Consider the following 17,467-nt stretch of genomic DNA (forward strand, 5'->3'; position numbering starts at 1 on the left):
CTTGCATCCTATCTATGTCACGCTGCAACTTCTGACATCCCTCCAGACTATCCACAACACCACCAACCTTCATGTCATTGGCAAACTTACTAACCCATCCCGCTGCTTCCTCATCCAGGTCATTTATAAAAATGACAAACAGCAAGGGTCCTAGAACGGATCCCTGGGGCACTCCACTGGTGACCGACCTCCATCTACAACCACCCTTTGCCTTCTGTGGGCAAGCCAGTTCTGGATCCACAAAGCAATGTCTCCTTGGATCTCACGCCCCGTTACAGGTTATAGGTAAGGCTAGTAGATAGAGATGTTCGGCGCAGTTTGTGGGTCAAAGGGCCTGTTTGTGCTGTAGTTTTTCTATGTTCTATGTTCAAACTGCACTGTCTCCAGTCTGCTGTTTCTCCAGAATGTGCTGTCTCCTGTCTGCACTGTCTGCGGACTGCGCTGCCTCCAGGCTATGCGGTCTCTGGACAGCGCCAAACTGGACTGTGCTGCCGCCGGACTGCACTGCCTCTGGTCTGCGCTGTTTCTCTCTAATATCCCTTCAATATCATGAGAGTCTCACTTGAGGATCCAAGAAAGATGTGAGCTGTGAGCAACTGATGTCAAAAAATAAGAAAGTAGGAGCATAAGAACTAGGAGCAGGAGTAGGCCATCTGGCCCCTCGAGCCTGCTCCACTATTCAATAAGATCATGGCTGATCTTTTTGTGGACTCAGCTCCACTTACCCGCCCACTCACCATAACCCTTAATTCCTTTACTGTTCAAAAATGTATCTATCCTTGCCTTAAAAACATTCAATGAGGGAGCCTCAACTGCTTCACTGGGCAGGGAATTCCACAGATTCACGACCCTTTGTGTGAAGAAGTTCCTCCTCAACTCAGTCCTAAATCTGCTTCCCCTTATTTTGAGGCTATGCCCCCCAGTTCTAGTTTCACCCGCCAGTGGAAACAACTTCCCTGCTTCTATTCCCTTCATAACCTTATATGTTTCTATTAGATCTCCCCTCATTCTTCTGAATTCCAATGAGTATAGCCCCAGTCTACTCAGTCTCTCCTCATAAGCCAACCCTCTCAACTCTGGAATCAACCTAGTGAATCTCCTCTGCACCCCCTCCAGTGCCAGTATATCCTTTCTCAAGTAAGGAGACCAAAACTGTACACAGTACTCCAGGTGTGGCCTCACCAGCACCTTATACAGCTGCAACATAACCTCATTGTTTTTAAACTCCATCCCTCTAGCAATGAAGGACAAAATTCCATTTGCCTTCTTAATTACCTGCTGCACCTGCAAACCAACTCCTTGAGATTCCTGCACAAGGACACCCAGGTCCCTCTGCACAGCAGCATGCTGCAATTTTTTACTATTTAAATAATAATCTAATTTACTGTTATTCCTACCAAAATGGATGACCTCACATTTACCAACATTGTACTCCATCTGCCAGACCCTCGCCCACTCACTTAGACTATCTATATGTCTTTGCAGACTTTCAGCGTTCTCTGCACACTTTACTCTTCCACTCACCTTAATGTCATTTATGAATTTTGACACACTAGACTTGGTCCCCAACTCCAAACCATCTATGTAAATCGTAAACAATTGCAGTCCCAACACTGATCCGTGAGGCACACCACTAGTCACTGATTGCCAACCAGAAAAACACCCATTTACCCCCACTCTTTGCTTTCTGTTAGTTAATCAATCCTCTATCCATGCTAATACATTACCTGTAACACTGTGCACCTTTATCTTATGTAGCAGTCTTTGGCACCTTATCAAATGCCTTCTGGAAATCCAGATACACCACATCCACAGGTTCCCCATTGTCCACTGCACATGTAATGTTCTCAAAGAATTCCACCAAATTAGTCAAACATGACCTGCCCTTCATGAACCCATGCTGTGTCTTATCCATGGGACAATTTATATCCAGATGTCTCGCTATTTCTTCCTTGATGAGAGATTCAAGCATTTTCCCTACTACAGAAGTGAAGCTAACTGCAGATAATTTCTGTGATGGCGTTGATTACATTGAACTATATGATGTACATTCTCCCTAACACTAAACTCTGAAAACACTGTAATTTAATCCAAATTGTCTTTTTTCTCAAGAACATGATGTTAGCACAAAGTATTCGCTTTGTGTGACCCCCTCGTAACCTCTGTGTGTGAGCAGCCTGGTGTCAGGCCCTACAGCGCTGCCTGAGCCTCTTGTCCATCACAGCAACAGAGCCAGACAGGAAACCAGATCACTGTTCCAAATGTTTCTTCACAGAGCCTGCAGTGGTCTCACTTCCTGCTGTCTCGAGTTGCCCAGTGCCTGGATGTTGCTGAGCTGTGTGTCTCGATAGTAATGCAGCCACAGCAGGGTCAGTGAGAGATGATAATCTTTCTTTCTCTATTGCCCATTAGGATTACATGCAGAACGTTCATGGCAAAGAAATCGATCTGCTACGGACTACGGTGAAGGTCCCGGGTAAGAGGCCTCCACGAGCAACAGCAGGAAATGCTCCGAGTGCCAGTCCCAAGACCAATGGTCTGACCAAGGACAGGAGTAACCTGCAGCTGGCTGGGAATCAGGGTAAGTGTTGGTGCCTTTCTGCTTTGTGCTTTTGGCATGCTCAGTTGATGGGGGTATATTTATCCTTGGCACAGTGGAGACCTTTTAATCATTGCTGCTCTCAGATTGACTCTGATTGAAGACTGAGCTTCACTGGCATTCCGTTCCGGATTAGGGTCAGTGATGGTCAGTGATTGGTGTCTGTTACCATGTCCGTCCCAGCGTCCGTTCCGGTGTCCATGCTGGTCAGTGATTGGTGTCAGTTTTGGTGTCAGTGCTGAAATCAGTTGCGGACGGTTTTGGTGTCAGGTCTGGTGTCAGATCCGGTCAGTTCCCATGTCCCGGCGTTGGTTCCAGCGTCAATTTCGGTGTCAGCTCCAGACAGTGAGTGGCGTCAGTTTGGGATGGTTTTGGTGTCAGATCCGGTCAGTTCCCGTGTCCCGGCGTCGGTTCTGGTGTCTGTTACGGTCAGTGATTGACATCCGTTCCAGTGTCGGTTCGGGTGTCCATTCCAGTTCATGGTGGTGCCAGTTTGAGTGCAGCATTTGATTAGTGTTGCTGAAAGTGGGCATTGATCCGAATTAACCATTCTCAGTGTGCTCCTGCGGTGTTTGAGATTGGGATGTTGGTGATTGTGAGATATAGAAACATAGAAGATAGGAGCAGGTGGAGGCCATTTGGCCCCTTCGACCCTGCTGCACCATTTATCACAATCATGACCGATCGTCCAACTCAATAGCCTAATCCAGCTTTCTCCCCGTAACTTTTGATCCCATTCGCCCCAAGTGCTATATCCAGCTGCCTCTTGAGTACATTCAATGTATTGACATCAACTACTTCCTGTGGTAATGAATTCCACAGGCTCACCACTCTCTGGGTGAAGAAATGTCTCCTCATCTCCATCCTAAATGGTCTACCCTGAATCCTCAGATTGTGACCCTGGTTCTGGACTCCCCCGCCATCGGGAACATCCTCCCTGCGTCTACCTTGTCTCGACCTGTTAGAATTTTATAAGTCTCTATCAGATTACCCCCTTCATTCATCTGAACTCCAGCGAAAACAATCCTAACCTAGTCAATCTCTCCTGATACATCAGTCCCACCATCCCCGGAATCAGCCTGGTAAACCGTCGCTGCACTCCCTCGAGAGCGAGAACATCCTTCCTCACAAAAAGAGACCAAAACTGTACTCAACACTCTAGGTGTGGCCTCACCAAGGCCCCTGTATAATTATAACAACACATCCCTGCTCCTGTACTCGAAACCTCTCGCAATGCAGGCCAACATTCCATTTACCTTCTTTACCGCCTGCTGCACCTGAATGCTTACCTTCAGTGACTGGTGCACAAGGACACCCAGGTCCCTCTGCACACTCCCCTCCCCCAATTTACAGCCACTCAGGTAGTAATCTGTCTTCTTGCTTTTGCTTCCAAAGTGAATAACCTCGCATTTATCCAAATTATCCTGCATCTGCCATTGATTAACCCACTCAACCTGTCCAGATCATTCTGAAGGATCTCTGCATCCTTGTCACAGTTCACCCTCCCACCCAACTTGGTATCAACAAAGCGCAAAGAGAATAGAAAATTACTGCACAGGCACAGGCCCTTCGCCCCTGCAAGCCTGCACCGAACATGCTGCCCGACTTAACTAAAACCCTGTACCGTTCCAGGCACTATATCCCTCTATTCCCATCCTATTCATGTCTTTGTCCCGACGCCTGTCAAAAATCACTACTGCATCTGCTTCCACTACCTCCCCTGGCAACGAGTTCCCTGTACCGACCACTCTCTGCCTCGTACATCTCCTTTAAACCTTACTCCTCGCACCGTAAACCTGTGCCCCCCTATTAATTGACTCTTCCACCCTTCTGACTATCCACTCTGTCCATGCCTCTCATAATCTTGTAGATTTCTATCAGGTCTCCCCTCAACCTCCTTTGTTCCAGTGAGGACAAACCAAGTTTCTCCAATGTCTTCTCATAGCTAATGCCCTCCAAACCAGGCAACATCTGATAAATCTTTTCTGTACCCTCTCCAAAGCCTCCACATCCTTCTGGTAGTGTGGTGACCAGAATTGAACACTATATTCCAAGTGCAGCCTAACTAAGGCTCTGTAAAGCTGCAACATGACTTGCCAATTTTTAAACTCAGTGCCCCGGCCAATGAAGGTAAGCGTGCCGTATGCCTTCTTGACTACCTTCTCCACCTGCATTGCCACTTTCAGTGACCTGTGTACCTGTACACCCAGATCCCTCTGCCTATCAATACTCTTAAAGGTTCTGCCATTTACTGTATATTTCCTATCTGTATTAGACCTTCCAAAATGCAATATTTTTCTCTAGCCCTGTTTGAACTTTGCCCTTGGTTTCTCCGCCTATCACTTTTTTTATGCCCTTTTCTCCCTTTTATTTTTGTCTTCGCTCCCTCGTTCTCTGACTCCTTATGTAGGTTCCCATCCCTCTGGTGTATTAATTTAAACCTTCCCCAACCGCTCTAGCAAACAGTCCCCCTAGAACATCAGTCCCAGTCCTGCCCAGGTGTAACCCATCCAATTTATACTAGTTCCACCTCCCCCAGAACTGGTCCCAATGCCCCAGGAATCTGAAACCTTCCCCCCGACACCATCTCTTCTATCCGATATACCCTCTCATTTCTACCCTGACTGGCACGTGGCACTGGCAGTAACCCTGAGATCACCATCTTTGAGGTCTGATTTCTTAACTTGCTTCCTAGTCCCCAGGAAGGGATGGTGGGTGTGAGGAATGTTTGTGTGAAGGGTGTATGTGTGGCTTTTCACAAACTGTGATTTGAATATTTAACTATCTCACACAGTGAATGATCAGCTTGTGTGGAAACGGACAGAGCGGCTTTGCATTTGGGCTGCGTATTGAATGCAGCAGTGCTGAAAACTATTACACGTGTGAAAAAATCTTTTTCTTTGGTGAGATTTGGGTGTGTTAGCTAGGGCAGCATTTATTGTCCATCCCTAGTTGCCCTTGAGAAGGTGGTGGTGAGTTGCCTTTTTAAACCATTCTTGTCCATGTAGTGTAGGTATAACCATAGTGCTGTTAGGTTCAGAGTTGCAGGATTTTAACCCAGTGAAGGAACGCGATATATTTCCAAGCCCGGAGGGTAAGTAACTTGGAGGGAAACTTGCAGAAGATGTGTTTGCTGCCCTTGTCCTTTTAGGTAGTAGAGATCATGGGTTTGAAAGGTGCTGTTGAAGGAGCCTTGGTGAATTGCCTTAGTGCATCTTGTAGACAGTACACACTGCTGCTACTGTGTGGCAGTGATGGAGGGAATGGCTTGCCAATCAAACGGGCTGCTTTACCTTGGATGATGTTGAGCTTTTTGAGTGTTGTTGGGGTTGCACTCATCCAGGCCAGGGGAGGGTATTCATCACACTCTAGATTTGTGGACAGGTTTTGGGGAGTTAGGAGGTGAGTTACTCTCCGCAGGATTCCCAGCTCAGAGAGGCTCTTGTAGCCACAGTATTTTACAGCTGGGTCCAGTTCAGTTTCTGGTCAGTGGTTACCCCGGGATATTTACACCGGGGATTCAGTGACGGTAATGCCAAGAGGTGATAGTTAGACTCTCTCATATTGGCAGGGAGCTTTGTATGGTGTAATTGTCAGCCCAAGCCTGAATCCTGTCCAGATCTTGCTGCATTTGGACATGGATTGTTTCAGTATTTGAGAAGTTATGAATTATACTGAATATTGTGCAGTCATTGGCGAACATACCCACTTCTGACTTTAAGATGGAAGGAACGTCATTGATGAAGCAGTTGAAGATGGTTGCGTGTAGGACCCCTGAGGGACTCCTGTGCTGATGTTCTGGAGCTGAGATGATTGGTCTCTAACCACCACAACCATCTTCCTTTGTGAAGGGTGAGCCCGCGACAGTCCCCAGTCAGTGTTTGATTCCCATTCATTCCAGGGGCTCTTTGGTGTCTCACTCGGTTAGATACTGGCCTGATGTCCACAAGGTTATGAGAGACACGGACAAAGTGGATAGTCAGAAGCTTTTTCCCAGGATGGGAGAGTCAATTTCTAGGGGGCACACATAGGTTTAAGGTGTGAGGGGCAAGGTTCAAAGGAAATGTATGAGGCAGATGTTTTATAAAGAGGGTGCCTGGAACTCATTGCCAGGGTAGGTCGTGGAAGCGGATACAGTAGTGACTTTTAAGGGGCATCTTGACAAACACATGGATAGGATGGGAATAGAGGGATATGGTTCCCGGAAACGTAGGGGGTTCAGTCGGGCAGCATGGTCAGTGCAGGCTTGGAGGGACCGAAGGGCCTGTTCCTGTGCTGTAATTTTCTTTGTTCTTTGATAGTTCTCACCTCACTTCTGGAATTCAGCTCTTTTGTCCATGTTTGGAATGCTCGGGGCGGGGTGGGGATGATTTGTTGGTTGGTTGGTTAGCTCAGTTGGTTACGTTGTGATGCAGGATGACACCAGCAGCGTGGGATGACTGGAGGCACTGGCTGTGGCAGTGGGTGAAAGCTTGCCTCCTTTTCTCAGCTTGATGCTGAGCCAATTCTCTCTCTCTCTCTCTCTAACAGAGATGTTTATGTTACTTCATCAATGATAGCTGATTACCTCACCTTAACACGGAGCCAAGGCTGGAATGATATCTGAAACCAAGTGACCCTGAAAAACAGGGTTTGACATTGCAGTGTTTGTATCACTGGATTAGTAACTGAGGTGCTTTGGTGACATGGGTTCAAAATCTCCGGTGGTGGAATTTAAATTCAGTTAATAAATTGGATAACAACAGCTATCATTTGTTCTTGTAAAATCCCTCCTGCTTCACCAACATAGAAACACAGAAGATAGGAGAGGATGAGGCCATTCGGCCCCTCGAGCCTGCTCCGCCATTCATTACGATCATGGCTGATCATCCAACTCAATAGCCTAATCCTGCTTTCCCCCCATAACCTTTGATCCCATTCACCCCCCCAGTGCGATATCCAGCCACCTCTTGAATACATTCAATGTTTTGGCAACAGCTACTTCCTGTGGGAATGAATTCCACAGGCTCACCACTCACTGGGTGAAGAAATGTCTCCTCATCTCCTTCCTAAATGGTCTACCCTCAATCCTCAGACTGTGACCCCCTGGATCTGGACTCCCCCACCATCGGGAACATCCTCCCTGCATCTACCCTGTCTAATCCTGTTAGAATTTTATAAGTCTCTATGAGATCTCCCCCTCATTCGTCTGAATTCCAGTGAAAACAATCCTAACCTGGTCAATGTCTCCTCATACATCAGTCCCGCCATCCCCGGAATCAGCCTGGTAAACCTTTGCTGCACTCCCTCGAGAGCGAGAACATCCTTCCTCAGAAAAGGAGACCAAAACTGTACACAGTTCACTAGGTGTGGCCTCACCGAGGCCCTGTTTAATGCAACAACACATCCCTGCTCCTTCAATGTTGTTTAGAGAAGGAAATCTGCCATCCTTACCCAGTCTGGCCCACACCTACAGTACTCTTCACTGCCCTGTGAATTGGCCGAACGAGACACTCAGTTCAAGGGCAATCAGTGCTCTCTCCCATCCTGTTCCGGTTCCCTCACATGTGCCATCTCAGATCCTGATGTGAGCAATCAATTTAATTATCAGCTTGTGCCAAATCTGTTTAGTGAGGCGAATGTCCTGTATTTTTCATGCCTCGGCAGTTCTGTCCTGGTCCCACTGGACTTTACTGAAGTTAGAGGGGGACAGATTCAGACATGAATTTGCAGAAAGGTTAATTAGGCTGGAGGAAGAGAAGGAGATGAGAATGGGGCACAGGAGACTGTGTTTTCAAATCAGATCTTACAAACAATTAACCTTTTGAACAAATATAGTTTGTGTAGGAGGGGAGTGGGTGATCCATCGGAGAAATGTTTCTGGCAGTATTTTTGCTAACCATTAATGTCTTGCCTTTCCAGCATATTTAGATACTTAGGTGTCAAGCTAATTAATCCTTTCTGTCCCCAGCCCATTGCTTGTCCAGCCCCTCAAGCATTTACATGCAATGCCCATCAGAGATTTGTTCTGTATTTTTTCTGTACTGGCTGGTTACACATCATTTCCCTCACACTGGAGTTCAAAATGTGAAAGTAACAGCAGTTGGTGTGGTATATTAGGATTTTAGGTACAGTGCAGTACATGTCAGTAATAGTTTATATATTGGGCTGTGTACACAGCAATGCAATATTAGGAGTGTGTATACAGGAACAAGGCAGTAATATTAGGGTGAGCTTTCAGTACCTATGGGGTACATTAGGGTGAGTACAGGAACAGCAGTATACTAGTGGTGTATAGGAACAATATGGTGTATTAGCAGTGTATGTACAGTTATAGTGCCATATATTGGGTGTGTGTGCAGAGTTTAGTATAGAGACGTGAGTGCACATTCAATGCAGTACGTTAGAGATGTCTGTGTATTAACTGAGTGGTATTTCAAGTGTTTGTACAGGACTGGTGCATTACATTATGGATGTGTGTACAGTAATGATTTGTTAAATTAAAATTTTTTTATTCCTTCATGGGGCATGGGCATTGCTGGCTGGCCAGCGTTTATTGCCCATCCCCGGTTGCTCTTGAAGGACATGATGTGGAGATTCCGTTGTTGAACTGGGATAGAACATAGAACATAGGAAAACAACAGCACAAGTTGTGCCAAACATATTCCTACCTACTAGGCTTATCTATAACCCTCTATCTTACTAAGTCCGTTGTACTCATCCAGAAGTCTTTTAAAAGACCCTATCAAATCCGCCTCCACCACCACCGCCGGCAGCCGATTCCACTCACCCACCACCCTCTGAGTGAAAAACTTACCCCTGACATCTCCTCTGTACCTGCTCCCCAGCACCTTAAACCTGTGTCCTCATGTAGTGACCATTTCAGCCCTGGGAAAAAGCCTCTGAGAATCCACTCGATCAATACATCTGTGAAAGTGTGAAAGAGGCACAGCAAGTAGATTCTTAATTCCAGATACTTTTTATTGAATTCAAATTCCACCATCTGTTGTGGTGGGATTCGAACCCGGGTCCCCAGAACATTAGCTGAGTTTCTGGATTAATAGTCTAGCGATAATACCACTAGGCCATTGCCTTCTCTCTATGCTTGCATACGGTTATAATGTGGTATATTAAAGGTGTATGTACGGTTACAATGCAGTATATCTGGAGTGTGTACACAGTGCAGTATACTAGGGTGTATGTGCACTGCAGTATATTTGGAGTGTGTGTACACTGCAGTATATTAGGGTTGTATGTACAGTTACAATGCAGTATATCTGGAGTGTGTGTACACAGTGCAGTATATTTGGGGTTTGTGTACGCAGTGCAGAATATTAGGGATGTGTGTACAATTACAGTGCAGTATATTCAGAGTGTGTGTACACAGTGCAGTATATTAGGGCGTATGTGCACTGCAGTATATCTGGAGTGTGTGTACGCAGTGCAGCATATTAGGGGTGTGTGTACAGTTTCAGTGCAGTATATTTGTGGTGTGTGTACAGTGCAGTATATTTGGGGTTGTGTACACAGCACAGTATATTTGGGATGTGAGTACACAGTACAGTATATTAGGAGTGTGTGTACAGGGCAGTGCATTTGGGGTTGTGTACACAGCGCAGTATACTTGGGGTGTGTGTACACAGTGCAGTGTATTGGGGTGCGTGTATTTGGGATGTGTGTACACAGTGCAGCATATTAGGGGTGTGTACAGTTATAGTGCAATATATTTGGGGTATGTGTACACAGTGCAGTATATTGGGGGTATGTGTATAATAGCATTTTTGGAGATAAGAAACATCTCCAGTAACACAGTCTGGTACATTCTGTTATTTGGAAGTGTAATTTCCTCCTGTTACTAACATATGTTTTGTGGGTTTTTCAGTTGCTGGTGAGAGCAGTTAACTGATGGCTCATGAGGAAGATGTTTAGCTTGGGAGGGTGAATGGGATTGGCAGGGGGTACAGTGGTGCTGAGTGAATATATTTGTACAGTGTGAGTGTTGGCCTCCCTGGATAATGAGTGTTACATATGGAGCTTTGTTTTAACAAAGTTGAGACCTTGTTGAACCTCTTTGCTCCATCTGTTTCCAGCTTGCTGCAAGTCTGAACCAGGTTTGCATACAAAATCCAGGGGGTGAAAAGTGAGGAATTTGGACTCTGTTCCATATCTCAAGTCTCCTGACTGGGTTTTGTTTGTTACTGCTGGGAATCTATTGCAAAGTGAACATTGGAAAATGTGACGGCAATTCAGGCACTGGCACAATGGGTCAATAATCGCTGAAAACTGCGGGTCAGAGGTTAAATCTGTGCTATTGATTTTATATCATGTTGACTGTACAGATTAAAATCTCTTTTGATGTGAAAATTTTCACTGACATTCAGTGTGACAGGCAGTGGTTTGTGCTGATAAGATGTGTGTTTGGACAATAGGAGCATGAGTTGGCAGCCAGTCACATTGCAGAGCTGACAGGGTATGGTGCGATAGTTCTGTGCTATTTATATTTCAGAGCTGCCTTTTTTGGAAACCCTTCCTAAAGTCAGTCAGTTCCATTTGATGTCCAGTCTCTGCCCCATTTCTACCAGAGTGTGAATAGATATTAGTGGAAGAGTAACACATTTATTCACAGCAATCAAACAGTACCATCAAAATGAGATTAGCTGGTCAGCCTTCTCATTGTTGTTTATGAGATCTTGCTGTGTGTAAAGTTGTTGCACGGTTTGGCAGAATGATTCCCATATTTGGAGTGAACAAAGAACCAAGAAAATTACAGCATGGGATCAGGCCTTCGGCCCTCCAAACCCCTACCCTTCCAGGGACCATATCCCTCTATTCCCATCCTATTCATGTATTTGTCAAGGCGCCCCTTAGAAGTCACTATTCTATCCGTTTCCACTACCTCCCCCGGCAACAAGCCCCAGGCGCCAGTCTTTGTGTAAAACATCTGCCTTGTACATCTCCTTTAAACCTTGCCCCCCGCACTTTAAACCTGTGCCCCCTAGTAATTGACTCTTCCACCCTGGGAAAAAGCTTCTGACTATCCACTCTGTCCATGTCTCTCATAATCTTGTAGACTTCTATCAGTTCTCCCCTCAACCTCCATCATTCAAGTGAGAACAAACCAAGTTGTCCAACCCCTCCTCATAGCTAATGCCCTCCATACCAGGCAACATCCTGGTAAATCTTTTCTGTACCCTCTCCAAAGCCTCCACATCCTTCTGGTAGTGTGGCGACCAGAATTGAACACTATATTCCAAATGCGGCCTAACTAAGGTTCTATAAAGCTGCAACGTGATTTGCCAATTTTTAAACTCAGTGCCCCGGCCAATGAAGGCAAGCATGCCGTATGCCTTCCTGACTACCTTCTCCACCTGCGTTGCCACTTTCAGTGACCTGTGTACCTGTACACCCAGATCCCTTTGCCTATCAATACTCTGAAGGGTTCTGCCATTTACTGTATGTTTCCTATCTGTATTAGACCTTCCAAAATGCATTACCTCACATTTGTCCAGATTAAACTCCATCTGCCATTTCTCTGCCCAAGTCTCCAACTGATCTATATCCTGCTGTATCCTCTGATGGTCCTCTTCGCTGTCTGCAAATCCATCAAACTTTGTGTCATCCGCAAAATTTCTATGGGATGTTTCTGAGAGATGTGATAAGATAGTATACGTGCATGTTAGTTCTTACCTCTAGCTCTGTCTTTAGTGTATGTGTCCAGCCCAATGATAATCACAGATATTGGTACAGAAGGCCATTCAGCTGATTACATTCAAGAGCCAGAAGCCAGAATAGTCCCTGCCACTCCCATCAACCCCATAATTGCTGTTGCTTAAGTGATCCCATTTTTTAATCATCTCTGCTCCATCCACTGTAAGATGTAATCACTTTCTACAGAAGAACTTCCTGCTGTTGGTCCTTGATGGACATTTCACTGGTGTGAACCCATGACCTCTTGTTCTATCACCTGATAAAGGAGCCTGAGACTCCAAAAGCTAGTGCCAAATAAACCTGTTGGACTTTAACCTGGTGTTATGAGACTTCTTACTCTCGTTCTATCCCCATTGATTAATTTAACATTGGCCTTCCAGACTAACCTTTTTTGTACCATTTATAACTTAATTCCTTTCTCTACAATTAACTCTCAGATGCACCCTTTCCACGTGGATTAGCCCAGATCTCTCTCATGTCCCCACTAAATCAGACCCTCAGACTAGACCAGTGTCAGTAACCTGTGATGTCCAAGATGCTTTTGACAGACACTCAAACTGCTGGAGTTAATAGCAGGAAAAGTTTGAAATTTAATATTTTTTCATTTACCAATCCTGAGAAGGAATGTTGCATTGATAAAAAATGTCCTGAATTTAAATGCTTATGTTTTATTTATTACTGGAATATTGAAGTCCCAAATTGCTGCTCACATCTATATTTGACATTGTGTCTATTATGATTTTTTTTTACTAAACTGAGGTTAGCCCCTGAGAAAGCAGAGTTAGATTTCCATTCATTTCAGCCTTCTTGGACAGGTGAATTGGGATTTATAAAAAAGGACTGTGCTGTCTGCGCTTCCTGTTGGCAAAGACTTGTTAGTCAACACATCAGGAATTCAACCACATTTTCAAATGAACCAGGGGAAAGCCTGGAATTGTGAGCACTGAGCCCACCAGCTACCCAGGGAAAGCCGAGAGCCTCCAGTTCTGACCTTCTGCACATCTCTGCCAGTGACATTTAACTGATTGAAGGAGGTTGTGTTTGTAAAGCTCTCAGTACTTGGATCCAAATACCTGTGTGAACAGGTATTTTCACAAACAAAGTCAGTCCCCTGTCCCCCTCGGTTAGTAACTGATCATTCAGAACCGGTAAGATCCACATTTTAACTTAATTTTTAATGAAGTTTCTTAAATGTTTTAAAAACCGTATTTACTTCACAAAAATACGATGGTTTAATAGTATATGGAAATGTTACATAGATGTCAAAATATATTCCTGGCACGCAAGACCTGAGCTGGAATTTTGCAGCTGTTGAGGTCAGTGGGATTTTCCCATTCTGCTGCAGTGAGCGGAGATTTGGTTTGTTGCTAAACTCTCTGCCTTCGCTGTAGTGGGAACCTGGTGTAAACAGGCGGTAAGACCACACTCCTTAAATCAGAGTGAATTAAATAAGGTGACTGTGAAAGGTTGTCTACCCGTCTGTCTCCTGGCTCTGTTCTGTTCTGCATCCAGTTCTTGTGTCTCTCTGTGACCAAAGCTGAACCCAAATGTCCAGGTGGATCTGAACTAGTATTGGTTCAACATTGTCTTTTAAAATTTGGAAGGACATTGCATTTTTTTGATGCTTGGATTTAAAAAAATAGGTCAGAAGTTTGTATTTAGAATGAGAACAAGCCTTTTCCACAAAATCACCCGATCCACACCATACTTGAGTGGGGAGAGCTGCTGGTTTATTTGAACTACAATTATTTTAATTAATGGAAAGAAAACTGGTTTAAAGGTGAATGATTTACCAGAAACCACCAATTGTTTTCAACTCAGTTTGGAATGAACTGAAAAAGTGAAAAGCTGTCCAACTCACATTCTCTTGCTTTACCTGAAATAGAACAGTTATTAGTATCAAGATAAGAATCCTTAATTCAGTGAATACTCCTGCTCCTATTTCTTATGTTCTTATGAAACCTGAGAGGCTGAACCGAGAGCATTGATTTTCCTCTGTGTGAAGGCACTGTTTGTGAGAACTCCCAGATCTCTACTGGGAGTAAACGATCCGTCTTCACTAGCGGATCCTCCAGATCGACAGCACTGAAACCCTGTGAACTTTATCCATTTTATCTCAATGTCTACTCTTCAGCTGCCCATCATTGCAAAGACTGACCTCTGTGTGTAGGCTGGAGAATTTTAAAAAGAGATAGTTACACTTCCAGATTACAATTCTGTGTTAATACCTTCTTGCAACTTGTTTAAGAGAATGTTTCTGTTTTATAACAACTCTATCATTCTGAATTTATAGAAAGAAGGCTGGTTTAATTCTCTTTTATTTTGGATCTAATAGTAACGAAGGTGGGTAATATACCATTTTGGTGAATGAATTAAACATTTAAACGAATGGTGCAATGTGTGAAGGAGTGGAGCCAGAGCAACTGCACCCTCCGTAAGACATAGGAGTGGAAGTAAGCCATTCAGCCCATTGAATCTCCCATTCAATGAGATAATGACTGATGTGATAATCCTCAACTCCACTTTCCCGCCTTATCCCCATAACCCTTGATTCCCTTCCTGATTAAATACCTGCCTGTCTCAGCCTGGGACATCCTTAACGACCCAGTCTCTACAGCCCTCTGCGGGAAAGAATTCCACAGATTCACTCCCCTCTGAGAGAATGATAGGCTTCTTCTACACTGTAGGGATTCTATTGGTCCATTGAGCCCGCACCGAACACAATCCCACCAAGACTCCAATCCTGCAACCTCTCCTATTTACCCTGCCAATCCCCCCGACACCACGGTTAATTTAGCGTGGCCAATCAACCTAACCCACACATCTTTGGACTGTGGGAGGAAAGCGGAGCACCTGGAGGAAACCCACGCGGACACGAGGAGAATATGCAAACTTCACACAGACAGATCAACCAAGTGAACCTTCTCTGGACTGCTTCCAATGACAGTATATCTTTCCTTAGATAAGGGGATCTAACCCAGAGAGTGATGAGCCTGTAGTATTCTCTACCACAGAAAGCAGTTGAGGCCAAAACATTGTATTTTTCAAGAAGGAGATAAATAAAGCTCTTGGGGTTAAAGGAGTCAAAGCATATGGGGGGGAAAACGAGAACAGGTCATTAAGTTGGATGATCAGCCATGATCATAATGAGTTTAAAGTTTTTAAAGTTTATTTATTAGTGTCACAAATAGGCTTCCATTAACACTGCAATGAAGTTACTGTGAAATTCCCCTAGTTGCCACACTCTGGCACCTGTTCGGATACATTAAGGGAGAATTTATCATAGCCAATGCACTCTAACCAGCACATCTTTCAGACTGTGGGAGGAAACCGGAGCACCCAGAGGAAACCTATGCAGACATGGGGAGAATGTGCAGACTCCACACAGACAGTGACCCAGCGGGGAATCAAACGCAGGTTTCTTGCACTGTGAGAAAACAGTGCTAACCACTATGCCACTGTGCCACCCAATTGCAAAACAGACTCAAAGTTCCAAATAGCCTATTCCTGTCCTATTTTCTATGTTAAGAACATACAAACATAAGAAATAGGAGCAGGAGTAGGCCATCTAGCCCTTCGAGCTTGCCCCGCCATTCAATAAGATCATGGCTGATCTGAAGTGGATCAGTTCCACTTTCCCGCTTTCTCCCCATAACTCTTAACTCCCCTGTCTATCAGAGTCCTATCTACCCGTGACTTAAATATATTCAGCAAGGGAGCCTCCACCACTTCAACGGGCAGAGAATTCCAAAGACTCACCACCCTTTGAGTGAAGACGTTCCTCCTCAACTCCTATCCCCCCCACTCCCATTTTGAGGCTGTGCCCTCTAGTCCTGCTATCCTTTCCAAGCGGGAAGAATCTCTCTACCTCTACCCTATCTATCCCCTTCATTATCTTATACGTCTCTATAAGATCCCCCCTCAGCCTTCTAAACTCCAACGAGTACATAGAACGTAGAACATAGAACATTACAGCGCAGAACAGGCCCTTCGGCCCACGATGTTGCGCCGACCAATTTAAAAAAGCAATGACCCTCTAACCTAAACCAATCCCTTTCCATCCATAAACCTATCCACGGATCTCTTAAACGCCCCCAAACTAGGCACATCTACAACTGCAGCAGGCAGGGCATTCCAATCCCTCACCGCCCTCTGGGTAAAGAACCTACCCCTGACATCCGTCCTATATCTACCACCCCTTAATTTAAAGCCATGCCCCCTCATGCTAGCTTTCTCCATCCGAGGAAAAAGACTATCACTATCCACCCTATCTAAACCTCTAATCATCTTATAGAACATAGAACATAGAACACTACAGCACAAACAGGCCCTTCGGCCCACAAGTTGCGCCGATCACATCACCTACCAACCTACAGACCTATCTATAACCCTCAATCTCATTAAACCCCATATACTCATCCAGAAGTCTTTTAAAAGACCCCAGCGAGTTCGCCTCCACCACCACTGACGGCAGCCGATTCCATTCACTCACCACCCTCTGAGTGAAAAACTTACCCCTAACATCACTTCTGAACCTCCCTCCCCGCACCTTAAATCTGTGTCCTCTCGTAGCGACCATTTCAAACCGGGGAAATAGCCTCTGAGAGTCCACCCTATCTATTCCTCTCAACATTTTGTAAACTTCTATCAGGTCGCCTCTCAACCTTCGTCTCTCCAGGGAAAAGAGTCCCAGCTCCCTCAACCTAACTTCATAAGGCATGCCTCCCAGTCCAGGCAACATCCTTGTAAATCTCCTCTGCACCCTCTCAATAGCTTCTACATCTTTCCTATAGTGAGGCGACCAGAACTGCGCACAATACTCCAAATGAGGCCTGACAAGGGTCTTATAAAGTTGCAGCATTACCTCCCGACTCCTAAACTCAATCCCTCGATTAATGAAGGCCAGTACACCATACGCCTTCTTGACCACCTCCTCCACCTGCGAGGCCGATTTAAGAGTCCTGTGGACCCGGACCCCAAGATCCTTCTGCTCTTCAACACTACTCAGACTTCTGCCCTTGATAGTGTACTTGTTCATCCCGTTGGTTCTGCCAAAATGGACGACTACACATTTATCCGCGTTGAAGTCCATCTGCCACTTCTCCGCCCAGTCCTGCATCCTATCTATGTCCTGTTGCAACTTTTGCCATCCTTCCAGATCATCCACAACACCACCGACCT

General features: G+C 45.2%; 1 protein-coding gene across 2 annotated transcripts in view; it reads left to right on the forward strand.

Moving 5' to 3' along the window:
- Positions 1-17,467, forward strand: part of agap3 (ArfGAP with GTPase domain, ankyrin repeat and PH domain 3) — a 715,466-nt gene that overhangs the window by 541,756 nt on the left and 156,243 nt on the right. For both annotated transcript variants that reach the window (XM_080194795.1, XM_080194794.1), the window contains exon 11: positions 2,413-2,581. In XM_080194795.1, coding sequence (XP_080050921.1) covers positions 2,413-2,581 — 169 coding nt within the window. The remainder of the gene's footprint in view (positions 1-2,412; positions 2,582-17,467) is intronic.

Source organism: Carcharhinus amblyrhynchos, chromosome 8 (assembly GCF_965287045.1).
Source record: "Carcharhinus amblyrhynchos chromosome 8, sCarAmb.v2.hapA, whole genome shotgun sequence".
NCBI lineage: Eukaryota > Metazoa > Chordata > Chondrichthyes > Carcharhiniformes > Carcharhinidae > Carcharhinus > Carcharhinus amblyrhynchos.